Source organism: Dromiciops gliroides, chromosome 1, assembly GCF_019393635.1.
Source record: "Dromiciops gliroides isolate mDroGli1 chromosome 1, mDroGli1.pri, whole genome shotgun sequence".
In the NCBI taxonomy this organism is placed as follows: domain Eukaryota; kingdom Metazoa; phylum Chordata; class Mammalia; order Microbiotheria; family Microbiotheriidae; genus Dromiciops; species Dromiciops gliroides.
In genome coordinates, this window is record NC_057861.1 from 57,616,410 (window position 1) to 57,642,217 (window position 25,808).

Sequence of the window (25,808 nt, forward strand, 5' to 3'; positions counted from 1 at the left end):
GGCGGCTCCAGCGGCTCCAGCAGCGGCGGCTCCTTCCTTCCTTTGTCTTCCGCTAGCCCCGGCGGCGGCTCCGGCCCCATGCCCCTGCTGCCGCCCGGCCTGGGCTGCGCCCCCCGCGGCCCCTGAGCCCTCCCTCTCCGGACTGCCCGCCCGCCCGCCGCCACCATGCCCGACACGGCCGGGCCCGGGGCCGGCGGCGCGGCGGAGGGCGAGCGCGGCAAGCGGCCCCCCCCGGAGGGCGAGCCCGCGGCGGCGGCGGCGGGGGCCGGAGTCCTGGGTAAGGCGGCCGCCCGGCAGGACCGGACCGGACCGGGCGGGGCGGGAGCGCGGGGCCGGGGCCGCCAGGGGAGGGGCGGGGCGGGGCGGCCCCGGGGCACTGCAGCGCTGCGGACGCCCCCCCACCCTGGGCAGGCAGGCTGCAGTGAGGTGGGATGGGGGCATGCTAGGCTCTGGGCGCTCGAAGGCCCGGGCGCTGCGGGGCAGCGCAGGGTGGCCACCCCAGGGCGGCCACCGCAGCCTCCCCTAGATGTGTGGGCCAGCCCCGGGCCCATCCCCTTAAGTGGGACACTGGCAGAAGGGAGGGCTCTGGAGCCCCCTGACCCGAATGCCGGGTCCCCTCCTGCTCTGCAGTCCCAGTGACCTCAGATCAAGGTGAGGGGCCTTTAGTTAGGGGGGCTCAGTGACTGGGGTGGGGGGCTCTGTCTGGGAACCAGCCAATCTTGGTGGCCTCCTCCCGAAGCCAGTAACACTCCACGACAGGTGGGACACAGGCAGGGCTGAAGAAGCCGTCCCAGAGCACAGCCTCTGGGCTCCCCCAGGCCCTTGAGCCTCAGACCCTCCTGGTTTTGGGGGGCCTCCTCCCTCCTCCTTTCCCCCTCACCTCAGGCTGCTGTCACCCAACAAAGCTGGGGTCTAATGAGGCCAAGGTCACCAGTCAAAGCCTTTCTTACACAGTAATCTCTTCCTTCTGTTTCTTGACCCCATATGACTCCCTGGAGCTCAGATTCAAACTCAGCCCTGGCCCCTACCAGCCCCCAAACCCAGACTGCTGAGACTCTGGCTCTAAACCTGGAGCCAGACCCAGATAATGGTGAAGATAATGGCCCCAGGCTGAGCCCTGAGTCCTTCCCCTGGTCCCAGAATAAGGCAACCTTCCCAAGTAGATGGGAATGTTTTGGGATAGTCTGACCCCAACTACCCGGAGCGCAACTATGTCTGTTCCATAGACACTGTGTGTGTGTGTGTGTGTGTGTGTTGGGGGGCAGTAGATTGAGTCCACTGATCCATTCCCTAATCCCAGGCTCACTTTGTACCCCAAAGCTGGACTGTCAATAGATAGTGTCTTCCCCACTTCCCACCTGGCACCTGGGACCAAGGCCTGGGCCATCCGAGCCCTCAAGCTAAGGGAAACATCCTGGACAGCTCCTACAGAGAGATCCCAGAGGTGGCAGGCACACCCCTCCTGGCATCTGACCAGATTACTCACACAAGGTGTATTTGGGTAGCAGCCCACAGGCCCAGGAATGCATACCAGCAGCCCTGGCCCAGATCTGAGCTAGGTTACCTGCCCAGGTACACAGGTATGCGATGCATCCTGCAGCCTGCCCTTCTTAGGCTCCTCTGATGTGGGTCAGCTTCCAGGGACACCAGCTCTCACTGGAGCCAGTGCACCTTGGCTTTGAGCCCTAGCACTTTCAACTCCTCCAACTTAGTAAATCTTTCCTGATCTCTCGTCCCCAGCCTGAGGCTGGAAGGCCCAGGTCCTGAACTTCCCCCTGAGTCTCCTTGGCTCTTTAGGCCCTGCTGCCCCCAATCCAATTGGTCTAAAAGAAAACTTCCCAGGCCCAGGCTAGATGGTGCCTAAAGTTTCCAAACTTAATCCTTAATTAATTAAAATTCCTTAGTCCCAAATGGCTCCCTGATCCTTATGGGGTCTGGAGTTTGGCTTCAGACCTCTGAATTACCGACATGGAGATTGGCCACCTAGGCCTTTCATTGATCCATTCTGTAATCCCAGGCTCACTCTCTTTTCTTTTCTTTTTTTTTTTTAAGTGAGGCAATTGGGATTAAGTGACTTGCCTAGGGTCACACAACTAGTAAGTGTTAAGTGCCTGAGGCCGGATTTGAACTCAGGTACTCCTGACTCCAGGGCTGGTGCTTTATCCACTGTGCCACCTAGCTGCCCCCCAGACTCACTCTCAACTGAAAGCCTCCTGATTACTACTTGATTTGGGGAGGTTCTTCTCACTAGGCACCTAGTTAGACCTCTCCCAAAGGTGGAATAGAAAGGATCTTAAGTTCCTGTTCCCTCCTTTTTCAGACCAAGGAGGAGGAAGGATGCCAGTCTTGGGATTCTCATCAGTGTAGGGAATTCCTGCTGTGAAAACTTCTTCCACCAAGGCAGAATAGTTGCTACTGTTCTTCAATTTACAGTCTTAGAGAATTGCCTATATGTTGCAGGGAAGGATTTGAACCCAGGCCTTATTGAGTCTGACTCCAAGGCTGGCTCTCGATGCCAGCCTATCCCAATGCTGCCTCTACTTTTCTATCACCTCAAAAAAATAATAAATTGGGCTCAGCTAACTTGATACATGTGTGACTTGCCCCTGTTCCCCCTTCACAAATGACTATACTTTTTCTGATAATCAAGATTATTTCACCCAGATCTGCAGATGGGTCCAGTCTGGACGCTTAGATTCTCTACAGACAAGACAGTTGCACTTGCAGGTTTAAAGCTATCCATACATGCCCATCCTGGATCCATGACTTTTTTTTTCGGGGCAATGAGGATTAAGTGACTTGCCCAAGGTCACACAGCTAATAAGTGTCAAGTGTCTGAGGCTGGACTTGAACTCAGGTCCTCCTGGATCCAGGGCCGGTGCTTTATCCACTGTACCACCTAACTGCCCCTGATCCATGACATTTTTATGTACAATTGGACATCCCCTCTCCTGTAACTGCAGACTCTCTGGACACCCACAGGTACTTGAGTGTACACACATGCCCCTGTCCTCACCCCCAGCTGTGATGAATCATTCTTGGCAGCCTCACATGCTGGGCATCTGCCCAGGAGCATACATGGAAATGCTGGGGCCAGAACTGTAAGATTATATAACGCGGTCAACTCTTGAATGTCCCCATCATTATGACTTGGTCTGGAAGAGAAGCCCCAAACCAGGGGTTCATTTGAAGGAACAGATAATCCCAAACCATTTTTAGTTGGCTTTGCAATACATGTCTCTGGGTATGTTCTGCCAGGTCTGGGAAACTGAGGCGACCGCTTGAGTTACTTTGCATTCCATGAGTAAGAGAACTGACCAGTCAGGAGTGGGAGGGTGGGGCCCAGTGAAGAAGCTGACCTGGGAATGAGCAGACACTGAGTGAAATGGAAGGGAGAGCCAGGGATTGCCTGGGATTCAGGACACCTGGGTTCTAGACCCACTCCTGATTATAACTAGTTAAATGGTCTCTAAGCTTGCCCATCTTTAAAGTGGGGTGAGGTTTGCACTACATGGTCTCTAAGGGCCCTCCCAGCTCTGATATTCTTGTGTTCTAAGGGCCTTCCTGGTGCTGACATTCTGGTTCTAAGGGCCCTCCCAGCTTTGACATCCTGTGTTCTAAAGACTCTCTTGGCTCTGCCATCCTGTGTTCCAAGGGCCCTCCTGGCTCTGATATTCTGTTCTAGGAGCCTTCTTGGCTTGACATTCCCTATTCTAAAGACCTGCCCAGCTCTGCCATCCTGTGTTCTAAGGGCCCTCCTGGCTCTGACATTCCTTATTCTAAGGACCCTCCCAGCTCTGACATCTCTGTTCTAAAGGCCCTCTTAGTCCTGATGTTGTTCTAAGGGCCCTCCTGGCTCCAACATTCGGTGTTCTAAGTTTCCTTCTAGCTCTGGCAGAATTTGTCTATTCATCAAATATCACAGGGTAGCCAAACAGAATTGTCCTTACTTCTGGAGTCGGATACCCAGTTATATTCCTTGTATTCTTTTTTTTTCTTTTCTTTTCTTTTTTTTGGTGAGGCAATTGGGGTTAAATGACTTGCCCAGGGTCACACAGCTAGTAAGTGTCAATTGTCTGAAGCCGGATTTGAACTCAGGTCCTCCTGAATCCAGGGCCAGTGCTCTCATCCACTGCGCCACCTAGCTGCCCCCTATTCCTTGGATTCTAAGTAAGAGTAGTGACTGCCTAGTAAGGATGACATTTGATTCCTTGAGTAAGAGGCCATGAAGTTAAGGAGTGATTCCTTCTTTTTTTTCCCCTCATCTTTCTACTTTTCTACCATTTCCCTGCAAAAGGCCCTTAGGTCCTTCAGCTTGCTTGGATGAGCGGGAAGAAGTAGCTGTCCAGGAGTCTGCTTTCTCTTCTGTCCAGTTGGATAATGAGAACATTTCAGATCTTCTGTACCACGGTAGAAATGTGCTGTATGAATGTCAGGACTCTTGGGTGTGAGCTTAGCATCTGGGGTGTGCCATCTCCATTGTAATCTTCAGAAGTACCCGTGCAATTGAAGCTGCAATACAAAAAAGGAAAAACCAAACCTTCCAACATGAACATTTTCTGCTCTGAACCAAAGGCTGCCCTTCCATGTTCTCAGCTCTCTTTTGACTCTGCCATTCTATGCCCCTTGGTGCTAAGGTCCTTTCCAGCTCTTAACAGTGTGTTCTATGTGTCTTGATTCTTTCCAACCCCAGCATATTTTCCTCAACATTCTAAGGTTCCATCCAGCGCTGACATTGGGTGATTTCCACAGATAATTCACGTTCAGAATTCAGATTTGAATAGCCTTGAGTAACAGTGTGTAAAGTCATCTATCCACATGTGTTCCCACACACATATATCCCCGGGTCTTGGTTGTCTAGGCATCCTGGCCCTCACACAAGCCTGCCTTTCTTTCCCACTCTGGCTGGATGGTTGCATCATTCCCTGCCCCTGCTTTGTCCCGCTTGGCCTCCCCCCAGGGGAGCTCAGGCTGTGCCAGGGAGCATGGGCGCTGATAGTGCCCATCCTGTTGGCTTGAGGAAGGAGACTGACTGCCTTTGTCTCCAGGCTAGGCTGCCTAAAGTATGTTATAATAGAAAAAGAATCAGATTTGATGTCAGGGTTGCCAAGGTCACATCCTGATTGAACTACTAACTAACTCCCCATTTCATCTTGTTGTTTGTTTGTTTTGGTTTAGTTTTTTTGGTGAGGCAATTGGGGTTAGTTTGTTTGTTTGTTTGTTTTTGCGGAGCAGTGGGGGTTAAGTGACTTGCCCAAGGTCACACAGCTAGTTAAATGTCAAGTGTCTGAGGCCGGATTTGAACTCAGGTCTTCCTGAATCCAGGGCCAGTGCTCTATTCACTGCGCCACCTAGAGGCCCCATTCCCATTTCATCTTGAGCAGATAAATCACTTTCTGTGGGCCTCAGTTTCTCCATCTGTCAATTAAGGGGGATGGATTTGATGCTTTCTCTTCTGCTTTTTAAAACCCCTGGTCCTAGGGGTCAGGAAGTCTGAGACTTTGCCAGGATCAGAGCAAAACTTCAGTTACCTCCCTGGAATGACCTGTGGTCCCTTTGGTGGGCATTGAGGATATCAGGGTATGTGTGTAGGGGGAGAGGGTCTGAGGTATTGTTCCTCAAACTTGGGGAAATCATCCTTTGGCTACATGTCCCCGGGAGCCTGCCTGCTCAGGAACTGCAGGGGTTAAGTTAGACACACGTGTACACACACAGACATACCCACACAGAGCTAGGGAGAACCGGAAACCCTTTGAGTCAGATTGGGGTGGGGGTGGGGGAACAGAACCAAGCAAGGTCCCTGTACAGAAGACGACTCGGCAGCCCAGTTTCGCAGCTCAAGCTTGCTTGAAGTCATTTTGGTGTAAGTTGGGGGAACTTGTCATTGAACTGGGGTCTGGTCCTAATCTCCTCATCACTGGGGCTTTTGTGTCTCCATAGAGACAGGTTCCCTGTTCCTTATTCCCCTTCCAGCTTCAGGGCCTGGTTGCTGGCGGTTGTGGGAGGCTGAGGTTTGTGAGCCCAGGCAGGGGCTCCAGGACCCGTAACTGGACAAGCGTGGAGGTGTGGGAGCATGAACAAGGGAGAAGAATTGGGGTGAAGGGAGGCAAGTGAGGTGGGTTGAAGGAATTAGCCCTGAAAAGCCTGGATACTCCTCAGGGGCATCAGTTTGGGTGTGAGTAGACTGGCAGAGCCTTAGCCCTTCTGTGCCTTCTCTCAGGCCTACAAGGGCAATATGAGCTTGTGGGAGGGGACTTGATGCTTAGTTGACCTATTCAACCATCCCATTGTGATCCCACTAGGCTAAGTTGGGAGAATCCCGACTTTCTAATGGGAAATAGGGTCTCTATCCTCCCCACTTCCTTCCCCCACCCAGTAAATATGGTATATTAGAAAAAGCTTTGGAATTGGAAACAAAAAACATGGGCTCAAATCCTGCCTCTTCTGCTCTTTACTACCTTGGGCAAGCGACTTCCCCTCTCTGGACCTCAGTTTCATTATCTGTAAAATGAGAGGGTTGGATTAGATGACCTTCAAGGTCTCTTCCAACTATAAATCTAGGATCCAGTAATCCCCATGCCATTGTAGGCTAAAATTTTTTTCACTTTTACTTTCATCTCTACTTTTTTTTTAATGTCTCTTTTTACTATTTACGGGGACAGGTTTTTTTCAATTATCATTGATACATTTTATTTGGGCACAACAATTAGTTCCCAGCAAATTCTCAAACAGCCTCTCCCTGTAAGCACAAAGTAGATTCGCCAAGAAGAGTACTGTCGGGGGCAGCTAGGTGGTGCAGTGGATAGAGCACCGGCCCTGGATTCAGGAGGACCTGAGTTCAAATCCGGCCTCAGACAATTAACACTTACTAGCCGTGTGACCCTGGGCAAGTCACTTAACCCTCACTGCCCTGCAGCAAAAAAAAAAAAAAAAAAAAAAAAAAAGAGTACTGTCACTTTCCAGTTTTGTCAGTTACCAGTTGTTGCAATCAATGAGCTTGGGTACCATATTGCCAAATGTCTGTTACATAATTTTACTTGCTTTTATTTGTATTTTAATATGTATTTAGATTGTAATAAGAGGCATTATGGTGTAGTGAATAGAGCAGAGGATGGGACCTCGGCTTAGTCTCTTTACCTTACTGAGATTTGGTTTCCTCATCTGTAAAATAAAGGAGTTGGATTTTGGAGGCCCCTTCTTATTCTAAATCTAGGATCCTAGAAAGTTGCAGGCTAATTGCAATTTTCATCAGTGAAGGAAATATCTCCAACCATTACAATCACAGGCCAGACTAAAAAAATATCTTGATGTATTTTGGTGATGGGAAATATTCTTTTTTTTTTTTTTTTTGCGGGGCAATGGGGGTTAAGTGACTTGCCCAGGGTCACACAGCTAGTAAATGTCAAGTGTCTGAGGCCGGATTTGAACTCAGGTCCTCCTGAATCCAGGGCCGGTGCTTTATCCACTGCGCCACCTAGCTGCCCCCATAGGAAATATTCTTGAAGGGGGAAGTGTAGTTAAGTGGAAAGTGATTAGAGTAGAAGTTTGGATACATTTTCTGGTCTTAGCACTTAGATATGTGACTTATGGTCACATTCCTGAATTTTTGTTAAATGAAAATTATAATCTTTGTACTGTTTGCCACACAGGTTGCTGTGAGACATTTATACTTCATTGTAAAATTCATTAATTCATTCCATGATTACTTATTAAATATCTGCTATATGTGTAAGGTATCTAGATGGTGTCGTGGATAGAGAGTTGGAATTGGAATAAGGAAGTACTGGATTCAAATTTGGCCTTACTAGAGGTGTGACTTTGGGCAAGTCATTTAACTTCTGTCTGTCTTCGTTTTCTGTTTTGTAAAATGAGAATAATAACACCACCTACTTTGCTGGGTTGTCGTGAGGATAAAATGAGATAATATTTGTGGAGTTTTTTGCAAACCTTAAAGTGTTTTGTTTTGTTTTTATCATAAAAGTATTTTATCATTTTCCAGTTACATGTAAAAATATTTTTCAACATTTGTTTTTATAAAATTTCTAGTTCCAAATTTTTCTCCTTCTATTCCCCCTCCCCAAGACAGAAAGTAATCTGATATAGGTTATATATGTACAATCACATTAAACATATTTCTGCATTAGTCATGTTATGAAAGAAGAATCAGAACAAAATGGAAAAACCTCCAGAAAAAAACTAGAAACAGTATGGTTCAATCTGCATTCAGAATCCACAGTTCTTTTTTCTGGATGTGGAAAACATTCTCCATCATAAGTCCTTTGGAGTTGTCTTGGATCATTGTATGGCTGAGAAGAGCCAAGTCTATCACAGTTGATCATCAAACAATGTTTCTGTTGCTGTGTACAACTCCTGGTTCTGCTCACTTCACTCAGCATCAGTCCACTTAAGTTAAAGTGTTATTAAATGCAGGATATTAATAGTATTATTATTGTGTTGGGTATACAAATACAAAAAAATGCAATAATCCCTGCCCTCAAGGAGTTAGATTCTTTTAGGGGAAACATGTATGAATATCAGTACATACATACAGAATAAATACTGTATATGCAAAATAAATAATACTTGTGTTTATTTGGAGAAAGAGGGCCCTAGCTTGGTGAGACCAGGAGAGGCTTTGTGTAGAAGGTAATGTTAGACCTTCATCTCGTATGAAGTTAGGGATTCAATGAAGCAGAAGTGAGGAGGGCTGGCATTCCAGACATGGCAGAGAGCCAGCACAAAGGCACAGAGATGCCACAGATGGACCACCTTGTTTGAGAAACAGAAGGCCAGCTTACCTGGCCTGTACTGTACAGTGTAGGAAGGAGGGAGATGAATAAGGAGACTGTAAAGATAGCTTGGGGCTGAGTTTTGAAGGGCTTTAACCAAACAAAGGAGTTTCTAGCTGATCCTAGAGGTAGTAGGGAGCCATTGGAGTTAATACTGAGTAAGGGAGCGACATTAGATTTGTGCTTAAAGATCATTTTGGCAGCAAGATACTGGTAACAGCAAGTAGGCCAGTTTGGCTGGAACATAGAGTACATGAAGGGAAATAATGTGCAGTATGTCTGGAAAAGTAGGCTGGAACCAGATGATGAAGGGCATTAAATGCCAACTGGAGAAGTTAGTATTTTACCTCAAAGGCAAGAGGGAGTCATCGGACCTTCTTAGGAAAGCAGCGTGACATGATCAGATTGGTGCTTTTGGAATATCATTAGCTGTGTGGATGCATTGGAGAAGGGGCAGGATGAAGGCAGGGGGACCAATTAGAAGACTGTTGTGATAGCCCAGGCAAGAGGTGATGAAAGCTTGAACTAGACTGGTGGCCATGTAAGGGACTGGGGGAATATAGATGTAAGAGATGTTCTGGGGGGAGCATTCAATTGACATTACTTGGCACTTGATTGACTTGTGGGGAGGGGAGGCAAGAGAGAATGAAGAATAAGGTGGGGTGACTTCAGTGTGTGAACCCAGGAGACCAGAAAGATGGCTATGCCCTCACGAGAAATAGGGAACTGAGGAATAGGAGAGGGTTTGAAGGGAAAGCTTACAAAGCCAGCTCTAAGATATCAGTGGAAATAATGAAGAAAAAGTAGCACTAAAGGGACCCAGCACTTCCAGATCTCAAACTATCACAAAGCAGTGATGCTCAAAGCAATTTGGTACTGTGTGTTTTTTTTTAATTTAGATTAGTGGAACAGACTAGAGAAGCAAAAGTCAGAAACAATCGAACTGAGTAATCCAAAATTTAATAAACCTGAGAACATAGGACCATGGAATTAGAGGTGGAAGAGATGTTCTAGAGGCTATCAGTCAAACCCACTCGTTTTACAAATAAAGAAATTGAGGCTCAAAGAAGTCAGGGGACTTGCCCAAGGTGGCAGAGCACTAGCTCTAACTCTGTCTACCTTAATGACAGGATCCAAATCTAAGTCTCTCGACTCCAGGTCCAGTGCTCTTTAAGAGATATCATTTTCTAAATAGTAGAGGTTAGTTTTTGGTAGGACCTCACTTTCCCATTCTTCCAACATTTCACATTGAAGTAGGAGGGCAGCTAGTGGTACAGTAGATAGAGCACCAGGGCTGGAGTCAGGAAGACCTGAGTTCAAATCCAGCCTCAGATCCTTATTGGGTGTGTGACCCTGGGCAAGTCACTTAACTCTCTTTCCTCATCTGTAAAATGAGCTAGAGAAGGAAAGGGCAAATCACTCCAGTGTCCTTGACAAGAAAACTCTGAAAAGGGGCCAATGGACTGAAAATGACTAAACAATAAGACGTCTGATCATAGTTCTAAAGTTGGAAGGGATTTTTGAAGCCAATCTCCTTGGTTTTTTGTTTGTTTGGTTTTGATTTGGGGTTGTTGTTGTTTGTTTGTTCGTTTTAACACATGAAGAGAACTGAGGCCCAGCAAGGTAGTGATTTGCCCAAAGTCACACAGGTAGTAATTGGAACCCAAAATTAGTGTTTTTTCCCCCTGAACCACATCCCCTCTCTCCTCCCTAAAGCCAGTTGACAATACAATGATTATTATCTCTGTTTTATAGAGAAGCAAATGAAAAGTCAGAAAGATAAAGATGACTTGTCCAGGGTTCCAAAGGCCAGAATGAAGATCTGCATGCAGGTTTCCTGTCTCACTCAGTGTCCAGTGCTCTGTCATAGTTCTTGGCCCTAGTGACCCATTTCTTTCTCTTTTCCCAGACAAGCTGTTTGGGAAGCGGCTGCTACAGGCAGGACGGTATATCATGTCTCACAAGTCATGGATGAAGACGGTGCCCACGGAGAACTGTGATGTCCTCATGACCTTCCCAGGTACCCCAGACCTACACTTCCTCTAGTATCCTTCTTGTCCCTCAACCTAACTCCTGGGCAGAACTGATCCCTCAGGGAGGTTGAGAAGGTGCCTGGATCCTGCAGGTGTTGGGAAGGTGGGTAGGATGGAGGCTCTGGGGCCCAGGACCCAAAGATTCTCCAAGAGACAATCACCACGGTGCCCATGTACAAGGAACCCGATCTGTTTCCTCTGCCTCCACCCCACCCTCAGACACGACTGATGACCACACTCTTCTGTGGCTTCTGAATCACATCCGTGTGGGTATCCCAGAGCTCATAGTGCAAGTCCGACACCATCGACACACGCGGACCTACGGCTTCTTTCTCACCGCTACCTATGAGAGGCACGTTCAGACTCTGAGCCTTCCAGTACCCCACCCTACTCCTGCCAAAGCTGAAGCACAGCTTCCCCTCCATCCCTCTCTCCTTCCTTGCAGCTTTGTCCTCTCCTGTCCCTCCCCCCTCCCCCCCAGTTCTGGACTTCTTCCTTATGTATCACCCCTCCCCCACCCCAGCTTGAGGCCCAGAGACCTCCTCTTTATCTAACCGGCTCCAGCTCTGGTCTCCCTCCCCATGCATTTTCTCTCCTAGTTCTGGGCTCCCTCCTAGTGAATTCTCTCACCCCCAGCTCCGGGCCCCTTCCCCATCCACCTCCTCCCCGCCCCCCAAACTGTGATCCGGTCTCTCTCTCCTCCTATCCCTCCACCTCTGGGACTTCTCCTTGTGCATCTCCCCACCCCCAGCTCTGAACCTCCGCCCCAGTATTCCTCCCCATCACCCCCAGCCCGTGCATTTCCCCACCCTCAGCTCTGGGTCCCCCCTCCATTCTTTCCCTCCCCAAACCCCGCCCCCTCAGAGGTGAGCTGGGTTGGGGGAGGGAACATCAGGGCGTGGATTGGGTCCGCCACCTGCCGTGACCCCACCCCCCCTCCCCTCAGCCTGCTCCGTGGGGCTGATGAGCTGGGTCTGCGGAAGGCCGTGAAGGCCGAGTTCGGCGGCGGCACTAGGGGCTTCTCCTGCGAGGAGGACTTCATCTACGAGAACGTGGAGAGTGAGCTTCGATTCTTCACCTCTCAGGTGCGCCGCCCGGCCCCATACCCAACGGGGGCGGGGCGCGAGGGGAGGGCTCCCCTTCTCCTCATCCCCTCCGCTGACAGCCCTAATGAGGACCCAGAGGCACCCCATGTTCCCATCCTTCCCCCGCAGGAGCGGCAGAGCATCATTCGCTTCTGGCTGGAGAACCTGCGAGCCAAGGCCGGGGAGGCGCTGCACAACGTGCGCTTCTTGGAGGACCAGCCCATCAGTGAGTGCGCGTGAGGGTCGAGGTCTGGGGAGCAGCGGGGCGGGGCCAAGAGCCACCCTTCCCCCTCCCTCCTCATCAGCCTATCAGTCTCTCCCCTGTGGGGCAGGTTGGGGGCGGGGCGGAGTCGTGAAACCCGCCGCAGGATGGGGTATAGTAAGAACTGGGTTTAGAAAATACGCAAGAGTGAGCGAGTCCAGGAAGGGCCCTAGAGAGAGGCCCTCCCGAAAAGAGGCGCGTTACAGGGAACCAGTAAAGGGGTTTTTTTCGTTTGGTTTTTTTGTTTTGGTTTGTTTGGGTTTTTGGTGAGGCAATTGGGGTTAAGTGACTTGCCTAGGGTCACAAGCTAGTAAGTGTCAAGCTTCTGAGGCCAGATTTGAACTCTGGTACTCCTGACTCCAGGGCCGATACTCTATCCACTGCGCCACCTAGCTGCCCCCAGTAGAGGTTTTGGGGTAGCCTTAGAGGGGCAGTGGTGGTGCAGGAGAAAGAGGCCAACGCTGTCAGGAGACGCGATAAGTCGCCTCCTCTCTCCTATCCTCAGCTTCCTCAACTATCAAATAGGGAGAATTATCCTTTGCCACCTCGCTCACCAGGTATCATGACTGGGAAAACACCTTGGTGCAGGAAGGGTTATTATTATAGACCATAATTATGGCAACCATTAATGAATCATTATTTTGCTCTGATCAGAATTATCACTAATTGCTGAAAGTAAGTATTCTAGTAACATAATTATATTGACAATTAACATAATTTCACAATAATAAATATAGCCATGATAATAATAATATAGGGATTAGACAAGACTGGAAGCCTAAGGCCCTAAGAGCCTGGGCTGTGAGATTCTCTCTTTTTGTCTCTGTGCCTGTCTCTCTCCCTCCTCTTTAAAACGTTCGTGTGTGGGTGCTCGCATGCACATCTTCTGAAAAGTGCTCAAAGATCTATATTTCTCATTGTAACAATTATTTCAGGTCTCACCCACACATAAGTACATATATAGGTCAGAAAGTTGTAGGATTCAGAGCTGGGAAGGCCCTTAGGACTTAAAATGTCAGAGCTGGGAGAAATCTTAGGAAACATCTAGTCCAATCCCTTCATTTTACAGATAAGGAAACTGAGGCCCAGACACTGTGTCCCATAGATAGTAAACAGAAAAAGGTTTTGAACCCAGGTTCCTTGATCCAAAAGTCACACATGCATGCATACTAGCCTATTTTAAAGCAGAACCCAGAGAATCTTGTTCTCCCAGGGTATCTCCAGCCTTGGGAAATGGGTTGGAGAGGTGCGAATTGTGTTTGTAGCTTGAAAGTTATGGGCCTTTCAAGGGCAGCTGCTACAACACCTATCTGTAGATCCCTATGTCGTTGTCTGTGGTGCTGACTGAGGAAAAGGAAGGCTCTCTCCTCTCGAATGATACGGGTGAATGTGTGGGGGACAGGAAGTGATTCATTGAGATCATGGGGATATCTGGATCATGGTTATGTGGGGACAACTGGGTCTGCCAACAAAGGGGCAGGCCCTATAGGACTCAAAGATCCCACCCCTTTTTTCATTTTCCTTTTCATTCCCTTCTCAGTCCCATCTCACCTTTATTCTCACAACCACTCAAAGATGAAGGGACTATTGTTCCCATTCTGAAAAAAAGGAAATCGAGTCCAGGGCAGGGCAGGGGCTTAATCGAGGTCATCCTTAGAATTGGTAACGGAGGCATGGCTGTCAGGGACTAGATTTGAGGACAGGGCCCCCCACCCTGAGAAGACTCCATCCCTCTTTCCCCAGTCCCAGAGTTGGCTGCCCGTGGGATCATCCAGCAGGTGTTCCCTGTCCATGAGCAGAGGATTCTTAACCGGCTTATGAAGTCCTGGGTGCAGGCTGTATGTGAGAACCAGCCCCTAGGTGAGGTGGAATCTTGGGCCCTCCCCTTCCCCTTTGTTCTCAATTCAGCCCTTCCCCTTTCATCTAGAAGAAAGCATGGCCCCTCCCTCTTTGCCTTGTCCGCAGCTAGTTGGCCTGGAAGTAGCCCAGAGGACACCACTGAGAAGGGGGAGATGCTCTGGGCTTGGGCAAGGAAAACTGAGGGCCTGATCTCAGCTCTTCCCTCGCCCCACAAGAAGCCTTCTCCTTCTACTGACCCGATGTAACCCCCCTCCTCTTTCTTATCCAGCTGCACTGCCCCCACCCCCATTCAGATGTAGCCCTCTCTTACTGTTCAGTGAGAAAAGGCCCCTTCCTCTAAGTCCCAAAGGGAGTTCTTGGGGAGGGGAAGGAGGGAATGTCCTAGGTCTTCTCATCTGGCCCCAGGCCAAAAGCCTGCTTCTCTGGATCTCAGATGAGATTTGCGACTACTTTGGGGTGAAGATTGCTATGTATTTTGCCTGGCTGGGTTTCTATACCTCCGCCATGGTCTACCCAGCTGTGTTCGGCTCTGTGCTCTACACCTTCACCGAGGCTGACCAGGTGAGCCTTCCTTGTGAAGACATGGATGTCCCAGGATACACCTGGGCAGATTTATCAAGAAACCAGGGAGATCTGAAGACACAGGCCGCAAGAAAGATATGATGCTTGGGGATGGAGATGGGGAGAACCAAGGAACTCAGTGAGACTTGGGGAGATTTGGGAACACCCAAGGAGAGTTGTCAATATCTTGGGAGACTTGGGCCATGGGACAACGCAAGAAGTCAGGGGGATGGGTCCAGGGAGCCTGGGGTTGGGTTATTACAGACAGATTATAGGGGAGCAAGTGTAGGGAGAGCACATGGTGAGGGGGCATAAGAGGAAGAGTCCCTCTTTGGCTTAGCATAGGAGTAGGCGCTTAATAAGTGTTCATTGATTGACTGACAGAGATTAGAGATAGAAGTTGTTAGGGCTGGGATGTCCTTGCCATGTCCTTTTCCTCCCATTGTCCCTCTGGATTCCCTCAGACCAGCCGGGACATCTGTTGTGTAATCTTTGCCATCTTCAATGTGATCTGGTCAACACTCTTTCTGGAGGAGTGGAAGCGCCGTGGAGCTGAGTTTGCCTATAAGTGGGGGACCTTGGACACCCCCGGAGAAGCCATTGAGGAGCCCCGGCCCCAGTTCAGGGTGAGTTGCTCATCCTCCCTCCATCCCCCTTCTCCTAGTATCACAAGTCTCTGAGGCCTGGACCCCATCCTAGGCACTTGAGGGGATGGGGGCAAGATTTGCCTTGCCCTTAGGAGGCTGGCTGGGGACACTGAAGTTTAGACCTAATGGTCACTGGGAGGAGAATATGCATGCTGCTGACTCTGAAGATGAAGGGGGAAGCACTGGGGAACAGCAGCGGAAGGGAGGCTGCCTGGAGGAGATGGTGGAGTTGGGCAGGACCAGGACTCATTCCATGTAGTGTGGCTGGAAAGGCAGCAACTATCTCCTCCCTGGGCCCGAGGTTCCTCACATTAAGATGAAGTGGCTGGTCTCTAAGATGGTCCCTAAGGTCTCTTCCATCTCTGAATCTATGGTACTATAAGGTTAGAGTAGGAGCGTCTGTTTACTTTCTCCTCAGTTAGGGGTCCCTTGGGAGCTATAGAAGGCGCTTGAGCAGGGGGGGACCGATGCTAATCTCAACACTGCCTCCCTCTATAGGGTATTCGGCGGATCAGTCCTGTGACCAACGCTGAGGAGTTTTATTACCCACCCTGGAAGCGGCTCCTGTTCCAGCTGCTGGTCAGCTTGCCAGTGTGTGCTACCTGCCTCATTGGGGGCTTCCTGCTCATGCTCGGCTGCTTCCAGCTGCAGGTGAGGTGCCTTTCCACCTCCCCCTCCCCAAGACCAGGAACCAGGGACTCACCTGAGCCCCAGGCAAAGTCCTGATTCCAGCTCCAGGCTGAATCCTGACCCCAGCCCTAAACTGCATCCAGGACCCCAACCCCAGACTGAGTCTAGGACCATAGTTCCAAGCTGAGCCCCAAGCCTAGCCCCAGCCTGAGAGTCCTCAGGCCTAGGCAGAGCCTTATTGCCAAGCCCAGGCTCAGTCCAGGATCCCAGCTGCAAATAGCCTGAGCCCCTCCCTGCCCCTAGTCCTGGCCTGACCCCTTTATTCCCTGCCTGGCAGGAGCTGGTGCTCAGTGTGAAGGGGTTGCCACGCCTTGTCCGCTTCCTGCCCAAGATTGGCCTGGCCCTCTTGGTCAGTGCCTGTGCCGAGGCCTACAAGAAGCTTGCCTATTGGCTTAATGACATGGGTATGCAAGGGACCCCACCCCTGCCCAAGTGGGCTAAACTCCAGGCCTCAGGGATAGGATTCCCACCCTGTCCCTTAGATACCTTGGGAGTGGGGGGGGGGAGGGTGGTAACTGGGACTGTTGATTGCTTTTCCTTATGGGTGTTGGAGTATCATGCCCTCTGACCCTAGCGGGCTGGAAAGAATAAGGAAGAACATTAAGAATATGCCTTCTGTTAACCTTGTGACACAGAGTTGGCATTGCCCAGCCCTTTGGTGTTCTCTGGGCTTAAAACCTCAGGCAGGTCCCAGCCCAAACCAGCACACAGGACTTTGCCAAGAACACACCAAAAACAGAGAACAGAGATGTCAGGGAAAGCCACCCATTAAATACTGAGCTCCAGAATCTCAGTGCCTGTTTTCAAGAAGTCTCAATTCTGCCTTCCTGTGCAGGGAATCAGCAATTACTAGCCAGTTTAGGAACATTAGCAGAGACCAAGAGTCTCTCTTTACCTTCTCTTAGTGGAAGAGCAGATGCCCTCCTCAGTGCTGTTGGCAGCAGGTGCTGCCTTCCTAGTCCCACAGCTCAACTACCCTGCCTCTCTGTGCTCATTGTGGGGGGTATATGTCCCTCTGGGGACCATCAGAGACCCCAACTCCCCTGGCTCTGGGAGCTCTGCCCCACCTCACACCTCTCCCTTTGGCAGAGAACTACCGTCTCCAGAGTGCCTATGAGAAACACCTTATCGTCAAGATTGTTTTGGTGAGTGAGGGGTTTTGTCTGGGCCACTGAGGTCACACTGAGGCCTCCAAAATCAGGGACTTTCCTAGAGAAAGCTCTCTGATGCCAAAGTCTCAGTCCCGCTGTGGTCAGCTGAGCCAATCACTGTCCCCAAATCAGAATAAGCAGACCCCCAGTGCCCTAGATTCTTCCTTCTTGGGCTGTGTCTTTGGGCCCCTCTATCAAACAGGAGGTTCTGTTCCTCCCTGTTCAGTGTCTGCTACACCATGGGGGAGACACGGAAGAGAGGGGAAGAGCTGGCCATTGAAATTTAAGGTTCAGTTTCTACTGGCCATAGGAACACAGTAGAGAAGGGCACTGCTGAGGATTGGAATCAGTCAGGGAGGACTTCCTGGAGGAGGTGGGATATGCACTGGGCCCATAAGGATGGCTTGGGTTTTGAGGAGTAGAGAAACTAGGGAGGCTATTCTAGACTGAGGGAAGCTGGGCGTGAGCCTAGCGCTTGTTGAGGTTGGCAGAGGCCTGGCTTGGCTGGGGTGGGATGTCCTGGCTTTCTTCAAGGTCCTGGGCTCCTCAGCCCCCTCTCTCCCACCCCAGTTCCAGTTTGTAAATTCGTACCTGAGTCTTTTCTACATCGGTTTCTACCTCAAGGACATGGAGAGGCTGAAGGAGGTAAGTGACCCCCAAACCTTGGCCTGAACTTTGGACCTTCTGGCTCCCAATTGGGCTCCAAACCCTGGCCCTTCTCCCCTGACCCAGACCCGGACACCCCCACCCCCACCCTGAGCCTCTCTCTGGCAGATGGAACAAGGGAGCCAGGGCAAGCCCATGACCTGCCTTGCAGCCACACCTCTTCCAGTCCTCCATCACCCTCACCCCCCCAACTCCTCTCCATCTCCCCCCTCCCTGTTTCTTAGTCCCTCTTCTCCCTCTCCCCTCTCCCAGTGACTTCCTGAGCCCCTCCTCTCCTCTCTACCTGTTCTCTCTCTCTGTCTGTCTCTCTGTCTGTCCTGCCATCCGTCCTGTCCCTCTGTCCGTCCCTTCACAGCTCCTGCTCATCCTCTCTCTCTCCCAAAGCCTGGAGCGCCAGCTCCGAGCGGCTGTCGTCCCCTACGCCGCCCTCCGTCTCCGGCTTCTCCTCTTCTCCTTCCAGAGCCTCCTGGCTCTGGCCAAGGCCAGAGTACGGGCTGGCGTAGGTGGGGTCATGCTGAGGGTGTGGCCAGCAAGGCCAGCGAGGGGGCACGGACACGGGGGAGGCTAAGTGCCTGGGGCTTGGATGTATGAAGCCCAGGGCCCTGGGTGAGGGATGGGCTTCCAATTGAGTCTCCTTGGGAAAGAAGGAGCACCCTTACAACCTAGACGGTCAAGAGCTGAGATACTATGGAGACCATCTACTCCAACATTTGTGTGGGGGAAACTGAGGCTCAGAATGGGAAAATGATTCGGCCAAGAGTCACACGGGATTAAAGGGAGGGTGAGCCTGATGACTGGAGAGGTTGACCATCATGCCTAAAGTCACATGAGTGACCCTGCTAGGCTTCCCTCCATAGGGTACTCCCCTTCCCCTCTCCTCCCTTCCTTGGTCCCTTTCCCTTCCCTTCCCCTCCCTTCCCTGATCCCCTTCCCCTCCCCCCCCTCCCCTGATCCCCTCCCCCCTTTCCCCCCTCCCCTTCCCCTGGTCCTTTCCCCTTCCCCTCCCCCCACCCCATCTCCTTCTCCTCTCCCCTTCCAATGCCATCTCTTTCTCCCCTAGATGTTAGCCACCCTGCTTATCACCCGTCAGTTCCTGCAGAATATCCGAGAGGTACTACAGCCACACCTGTACCGCCGGCTGACCAGTGGGGACCTGAGCACCCGCACCCTCTGGCAGTTCTCCAAGACTTTCTTGCAGCTGCTCACCCACAGGCCTCCTGTCCCCGAGACCCGGCCCCGAGAGCCGCTGGCAGGGCCACCTGAGCCCAGGGCCCAGGAGGGCAGTGGCAGTGGGGGCCGGAAGTGCCTCAATGGGGGCTGCGGGGTCCCTGAGGAGGAGGAGGAGGAGCGTCGGAGGCGGGCTGGGGAGGGTGGGGAAGAAGCGGGTCGGGGTGGGGGTGGGGAAGAGGAGGAGGAAGAGGAGGAGGAGGACGATGAGGAGGAAGAGGATGAGGAAGAAAGCCTTCTGGACTGCGGCCTAAAGCTAAGGAAGGTGAGCTTTGCTGAGCGGGCTGAGCGGCAGCGACGGGCAGGCCCGACAGGTCCCGAGAACTTCCTGGAAGAGGGTAGCCCGACCATGGTGGACAAGGGCCTGGACCCAGCGGCCGTGTTTGCCTTGTGTGAGGATGAAGAGGACGCTGAGGAGCCTTCAGACAGTCCTGGCCGGGAGCCCCTAGAAGCCCCTGGGAGCCTACGAGGGGAACGGCCCGGTGGTGAGGGCCGAGACCAGGGTGCTGGTGATGACGAGGCCGAGGCCTCGGGCCTGGGAGAGGACAAGCGGAGAAAGTACAACCGCACATCCTGGATCGACCCACCAGAGGAAGATTATTCCCCCCAGTTGACCCAGGCTGAGCTGGAGAGCTGCATGAAAAAATATGAGGTGAGTGCTCTGGAAGGGGCCTGCCCCTGACTTTCAGATAGCCCCCAAGTCAGGAAAAGCCCCTGACCCTTGAGGGAACTGACCAGAACCAAGGTAAGCTACATGGACCAGAAAAGGTTAGGGGCCATCTGAGAGGGTAACAGCATCAGTTAGGGGAAGAGCTGAGGGACAGGGAGCTGTGTGTCAGCTGGGGATGACAGAGGAGAAGACGACACTGGGCCAAGGGGCGTAGCGGCTTCTGACACAGACCCGCTCTGGGAGCTTGGGCAAATCTCTGGGATCTCTGATCCCAGGCCAGGCTAGATGGTCTCTTAGGATGCACAGTGGATAGAGCACCAGGCCTGGAGTCAGGAAGACTCATCTTCCTGAGTTTGAATCTGGCCTTAGATACTTCCTAGCTGTGTGACCTTGGGCAAGTCACTGTACCCTGTTTGTCTCAGTTTCCTCATCTGTAAAATGAGCTAGAGAAGGAAATGGCAAACCCCTCCAGTATCTTTGCCAAGAAAACCCCCAGTAGGGTCAGGAAGAGTCAGACTGAACAACAACAAAACAAATGCTATCTGGCTCCCTTTCTACCTCCATGCTGACGTGCCCTAGCAGGCAGAGGAGGGGGCTGGGCAGGAGGAGGTCTGTGTTGAAGACTGCCTGTCACCCCCTGCCCCAGGACCCCTTCCAGGACTACCAGGAGATGTTTGTACAGTTCGGCTACGTGGTGCTCTTCTCCTCGGCCTTCCCCCTGGCCGCCCTTTGTGCCCTGGTCAACAACCTCATTGAGATCCGCAGCGACGCCTTCAAGCTCTGCACAGGCCTCCAGCGGCCTTTTGGGCAGCGTGTAGACAGCATCGGGCAGTGGCAGGTGATCCCCAAGGACAGAGCCTGCAGTCAGGGCCTGGAAGGACAGCCATAGCTAGGCCCAGCTGAGGAGCTTAGTGAGGGGGAGGAGGTGGTCTCCCTGAAGGGGAGGGACCCTGGGGATGGGGATTTACTGAGATGGGGGAGCTCACTGACACACATGGGATTCAGGGAGGAGGGCCCAGGAAAATGGGCCCTTCACTGAGGGGGGATTCTGTGAGGAGATGCCATCCTGCCTGGGTTGACACTTCTCCCCATCCCCTTGACCCTGCAGAAGGTGATGGAGGCCATGGGCATCCTGGCCATTGTGGTGAACTGCTACCTGATTGGTCAGTGTGGGCAACTTCAGCGTCTCTTCCCCTGGCTGAGCCCAGAGGCCGCCATCATCTCCGTGGTAGTGCTGGAGGTACAAACCAGCTAGCCCTGGCTTCTGAGGACAGTGGGCAACCCTGGCTATGAACAGTCCCGACACCTTCCCTGGAGACATGGGGAGGGGGAGGGGGCAGCCCCCCAACTCTGCAGGTCTCCTCTGGCTCGTGGCATCCACTCCCAGCCCAGGCCAACTTTATTCTGTACGGTGCTGAGGCTCGGGCCAGTCTTCGTGTTAGGGAGGTCCCTGGATCACTCAGGGACTCCTCCCCGCTCACTTCTCTGTCTCTCCCCCGGATCCCAGCACTTTGCCCTGTTTCTGAAGTACCTCATCCAGGCGGCCATCCCTGACATCCCTGCCTGGGTGGCTGAGGAGATGGCCAAGCTGGAACACCAGCGGCGAGAGGCCTTCAAGGTGAGAACATCTCCTGCCCTGGCCCCTTCTATTCTCACTCTCCACAGTGAGACACTGCAGCCCATTCAGCACCCAACTCCCCTTGTGGTTGGGGCCTAAGGGATTCATTCCTCTCGGGGGTCCCTCCCAGTGACTCCCCAAACCTCTCCCATCCATCTTTCTCATTCCTGAATGTCCTGGTGTATTCCCCATCTTTCCCAGGTCCCTATTCTCTGATCACCCTCCCAGTCTCGACCACTGAGCTTCATCCTCTGTCCCCCCAAAGCTACTTTCCCTTGGTTTCTCATCTCCCACCCCCTACTTGTCAGTCTCCCTCCAACACCTGGCTCTCACTCGTCAATTCCTCCTCATACCTGGTCTTTCCAGTTGGACATACACTCAATCCCCCAACTCTACCAATCCTGTCTCCTTGATGCCCCTCCTCCTTCCCAGTTGTACCCCCATGCCTTTTCCTCTCCCTCGGTTTCCTAACTCCCAGTTCTACTCCCCTGACCCCTCATTGCTTGTCTCTCACACTTCCTTGTCTCCTAATGCCGGGTTTCCCTAGAGCATCAGCCCATTTCCCATCCATCCCTCTTCTCATCTGGACCTCATCTGTCCAGCCTTACCCTCTGACTCCTGCTCAAACCCTGGCTATCCCTAGAAACACGAGCGCCAGGCTCAGCATCACTACCAGCAGCAGCAACGGCGAAGGCGGGAGGAGGAAGAGCGGCAAAGACACGCGGAGCACCATGCTCGACGGGAACGTGAGGCTGGGCGTGAGGAAGGCCGGGCCGAGGGCAGCGGTCCAGACCTTGCCCCCGAGAAGGCACCGGCCAAGGCCAAGGGTGGGCCCGGCCCAGATCGGCCCAAGAGGCCAGGCTCCCTGCTCGCCCCCAACAATGTCATGAAACTCAAGCACATGATCCCCCTCCAGGGGAAATTTCTGTCCTCATCCTCTTCGTCATCCTCCTCCTCCTCTGCAGGGGGTGCTGGCCCAACTACACGTCAGCCTCAGGCACCCTCGCCCACGGGGGAAAACCGCCTGCCTGCCTTCCTCAGCTTTAAGTTCCTCAAGTCTCCCGAAGCCAAGCGAGACCATGAGCGCAGCCACTCGCCCCCCAAGCCCTTCCATGCCGGCAAGCTCTTCCCATTTGGGGGCCGGGCAGAATCCGCCGCCACGTCTAACGGGGCAGGCGGGGGGCAGGCGCGACCCGACAGCGCTCCCAGCAAGGCCCAGCGCCCTGGGCTGGCAGATGAGGCCGGCGGGGACGAGCCAGATGCCCGTGCAGAGGACGAAGGCTCAGGTCATAAGCTTTAACTCGGGGTGGGGAGGGGACCTGGGGGACGCCTGGGTCCCGTTTAGAAGAGGATTGAGGGGCAGCTGCCAGGACAAATGGGGCCTGGCTGGGGAGGGGAAAAGCCATAGGTTCCCCCCACTGCATTTGGTCCCTGGAGATGAGAGGGTCCAGGAGCTATGGGCTACCCCCAATCCCCTTGGGAATGGGCAGCTCCTTGAACCCAGGCCCTGCCCCGGGAGGGATAAAGGCATTCGCTGCCTCTTCCTTCTGTTCTTCCTCAGTCTCTGGGCTAGAACCTCTGGGTACTGGTACAACACAGGGGTGGCCTGGAGAGTCCCTCTCCCCATTTCCTGCCCTGCCCTCCTAGGACAGGCCACCCCTGCATGGCTGACCTGCCCACCTCCAAGGCCTTCCCTCCCCCTGCCTCTATGCAAACCCCAGTGCCCCCAGCTCCTTAGCTGGGCTGGCCCAGGGACCTGTCCTCTGGGAGGAGACCTTAATCAGGGAGAAAGGGCTAGCTGGGAGTGGTCAGTCAGTCAACATCCAGTATTCAGACCCAAGAGTCAGGTTGGGTCCCCATCCTCAACAAAGGGTTGGCCCTGAAGCCACAGTTGGCTCAGCCCAACAAAGAGGGCCTCCCTCCCGAGCACCCTGCCCCCCACCCCCCAGGGATCAGAGGAAGATTTTCACATCAGTGCTTTCTGGTTTGATGCCACCCCCTCCCTCCCCTGCCCAGAACAGCCTGAGCCAGAGTGAGACGTGGGCATCAGGCCTGCAGCAAGAGACTGAGGCTAGACCTTGGGAACCTTTCCTCCCTGCCCCCCCAATCTGGGAGGGGTTAGGAGCTTAGAGGCAGGGGGCTGGACCCCGAGAGCTTCCTCTGCCATCCCTCTCCCCCTTGAGCCATTGTCTAGAAGCAATAAAGCCTTCCTTAGGGGTAAGGGCGGGGCCCCAAACCCATCCTGGCCCAGCTTCTCTGTGCTTGGTGCCAACATGGGGGCACAGGGCTGTGGGCAGGGCTGGGTGGGGGTGGGACCAGACTAGATTCTTTCTGATTCACAGAGGAGATAAGTAGCTGAGGGATGGACACCAGGAATCCCCTAAGAAGGAAGCTCCACTCCTGACCCCAGACTGGGAAATGCCACTTTGTGCCCAGGGGAGGCTCCAAGGCTCAAAAGCCTGTGTGAAGCCAGTGGGAGGCAGGGGCAGTACCAGCCAGGCCCTAGTCTTCTTGGTTTGGCCCCCAAGGGCACTGCGCTGGAACTGCCCCCTCTCCCCTTCCGCAGGGACAGCGCAGCTGGCTCCTGGCATCCCCTCCCGCGCCCACCGCCGGAGCCCCGCACCACCACGCCGCTCCTGCCCACCGTCGCCCAATACGCCCCCGCCCACGGGCTGCTGGCAGTGGGAGGGCCCCTGGAGTTGTGGGGGTGATGGGAGTGCTGCTAGAGGAGAGGGCCATGGAGCCGAATGCCCACCCTGTGCCCGGGCCCCAGGGAGCCCTGCCTGGGTCCCTGCCCCACTCCCTGCACCCCCTGCTCAGGGTGATGCCAGCTTCTCCAGCCCCCCACTCCCAGGGCCCTACCCTCTGCCCCCAGCTGACAGCCCCAGCCCTAGCCCCAGCCCCAGCCCCCAAGCCATCTGCTGGCCAGCTGGGTGGCACTAGGCAGCCCCACCTCCTTCCCAGTGGCCCCTCCACTCCTGAAGCCCTGGGCTTTCCTTCATTCACATATGCAATATGAGTTATTAATGCAAGGAGCTGAGGCTGAGCATGACTGCTGGTGGCCAGCCTGTCCTCTCCAGGCCAGGCCAGTGAGGGGAGTGCGGTGGGTTAGGATGTGTCCAGTCAGGGGAAAGCCAGCCTAGCCTGGCCTAGCAAGAGGCCTGAGGGGTCGGGATCCCCTGGTCCTATGTGTTTACTCCCCAGCCACTCCCTAGGGCTCTGGGGGTTGGCCACTGTTCAGAGGTGAAGAGGAAAAGGCAAGTTTTTTGCTGTCTTCTTTCTTTCAATCTGGAAGGAAATACCTAACGGGGATTATTTTGATTTCTTCTTAATTTATTTTGTCATATTTTTGTAAACTTTGCAGAAATGCAATAAAAATATATTTCAACAACCCTGTCTGGTGGAAAATGGCAAGAGGAGTGATGACTCGGGGCACCCTGAGGTGCCTCCTTCACTTTAACACCAGCCAGGTCCCCTCACTCCTACCCTCAGACCAAGAACCCTTTAATCCAATCTCCACATCCAGTCATGCACAACCTCCTCCAATGCCGCCGCTGCCACTCCCCACCCCCCGATAGTGGGCACTTCTTCATGGCCCAACTCATTTGTCCTAAAAATGCAGCGGTGTGGGACCAGGAAGTCAGCCCAGAAAGCAGGCCCAGCCCACGGACTATATCCTACTCCTCCTCCTTCCTCCCCACAGGGCCTGGGTTACAAGACCCAGCCTGGATGACTGGGCAAGAGCTTCAGGTTTCCATGCGTAAAATGGCTCCCTTCCCCCATGCCCTCATTTCTTTGGGCCCTGCTCTGCTTCCTCTTTTTTGGTTTCTAGACCCTGGTGAACCTGGAGGGTAGGCTGGCCCCAAGCCCAGGGTCCTGAGAGGCTCCCAGAACTCACCCTGGGGGAGCAGGAATCACCTTTCTGCTCTGTGGGCATCAGGGTGGGAATGGGATACCTTGGGGTGGGGGGGGGGAGAGTTCACACCCAAAGCTGAGGACTCAGCACCTTCTCCTTGCCTTTCTCTACCAGTCTAGCCTGTCTCTGGGAAGGACAGGGAAGGAAGAAATTCTCATGATTGTCTATTAGCTCCCAAACACAGATAAAAAGGGCTGAGAAATTACAGTGAGGTATGTTTCCTAAGCATTAGAGCTAGCTGACACTGGAACAGGCTGCCCTGGGAAGTGGTGAGCTCCCCACCAGTGCAAGTGTCCAAGCAGAAGCTGGATGGCACTTGGGCATGTTGTTAGTGGTCAGGCTAGCTGACTGCTCAGGTCACCTCCAAGGGCAGGACTAGGAGTCACCTGGGTAGGTCAGAGCACAGCAGGGTGGTTTTTAACATGATAGTCTATTGCCACAGAAGGAAACCACAGGCCCCAACACTCCCTCCCCCCAGCAGGCGGCTGGAGTCCCCTGCTGAGATCTGGGCCTCCTCAAATTATTAAAAAAACAAACCCACGCCAGGCAGGAGAGGGACACTGTGTTCAACCCCTTCTAGGGTGCTGGCAGGCAGTTGGTAGCCAAAGCAGCCAGAGAGGGAAGTGGGAAGGG

At 53.1% G+C, this 25,808-nt stretch overlaps 1 protein-coding gene across 4 annotated transcripts; it reads left to right on the forward strand.

Moving 5' to 3' along the window:
- ANO8 (anoctamin 8) lies at positions 1 to 25,157 on the forward strand. Of its 4 annotated transcripts, none has more exons than XM_043967761.1 (19): positions 1 to 277; positions 10,699 to 10,809; positions 11,042 to 11,174; positions 11,769 to 11,907; positions 12,037 to 12,133; positions 13,913 to 14,029; positions 14,463 to 14,590; positions 15,055 to 15,216; positions 15,736 to 15,888; positions 16,205 to 16,331; positions 17,017 to 17,072; positions 17,649 to 17,723; positions 18,100 to 18,231; positions 18,805 to 19,623; positions 20,288 to 20,479; positions 20,750 to 20,881; positions 21,149 to 21,259; positions 21,903 to 22,545; positions 23,826 to 25,157. In XM_043967761.1, the coding sequence occupies exons 1-19, from the start codon at positions 166 to 168 to the stop codon at positions 24,200 to 24,202; spliced, it is 3,816 nt and encodes a 1,271-aa protein (XP_043823696.1). In that variant the 5' UTR covers positions 1 to 165; the 3' UTR covers positions 24,203 to 25,157. The 4 variants fall into 4 exon arrangements, with proteins under 4 accessions (XP_043823696.1, XP_043823704.1, XP_043823722.1 ...); XM_043967778.1 differs by lacking the exon at positions 1 to 277 and adding an exon at positions 5,770 to 5,863; XM_043967769.1 differs by lacking the exon at positions 18,100 to 18,231 and having other exon boundaries at positions 23,826 to 25,156.
- The last annotated feature ends 651 nt before the right edge of the window (positions 25,158 to 25,808 follow it).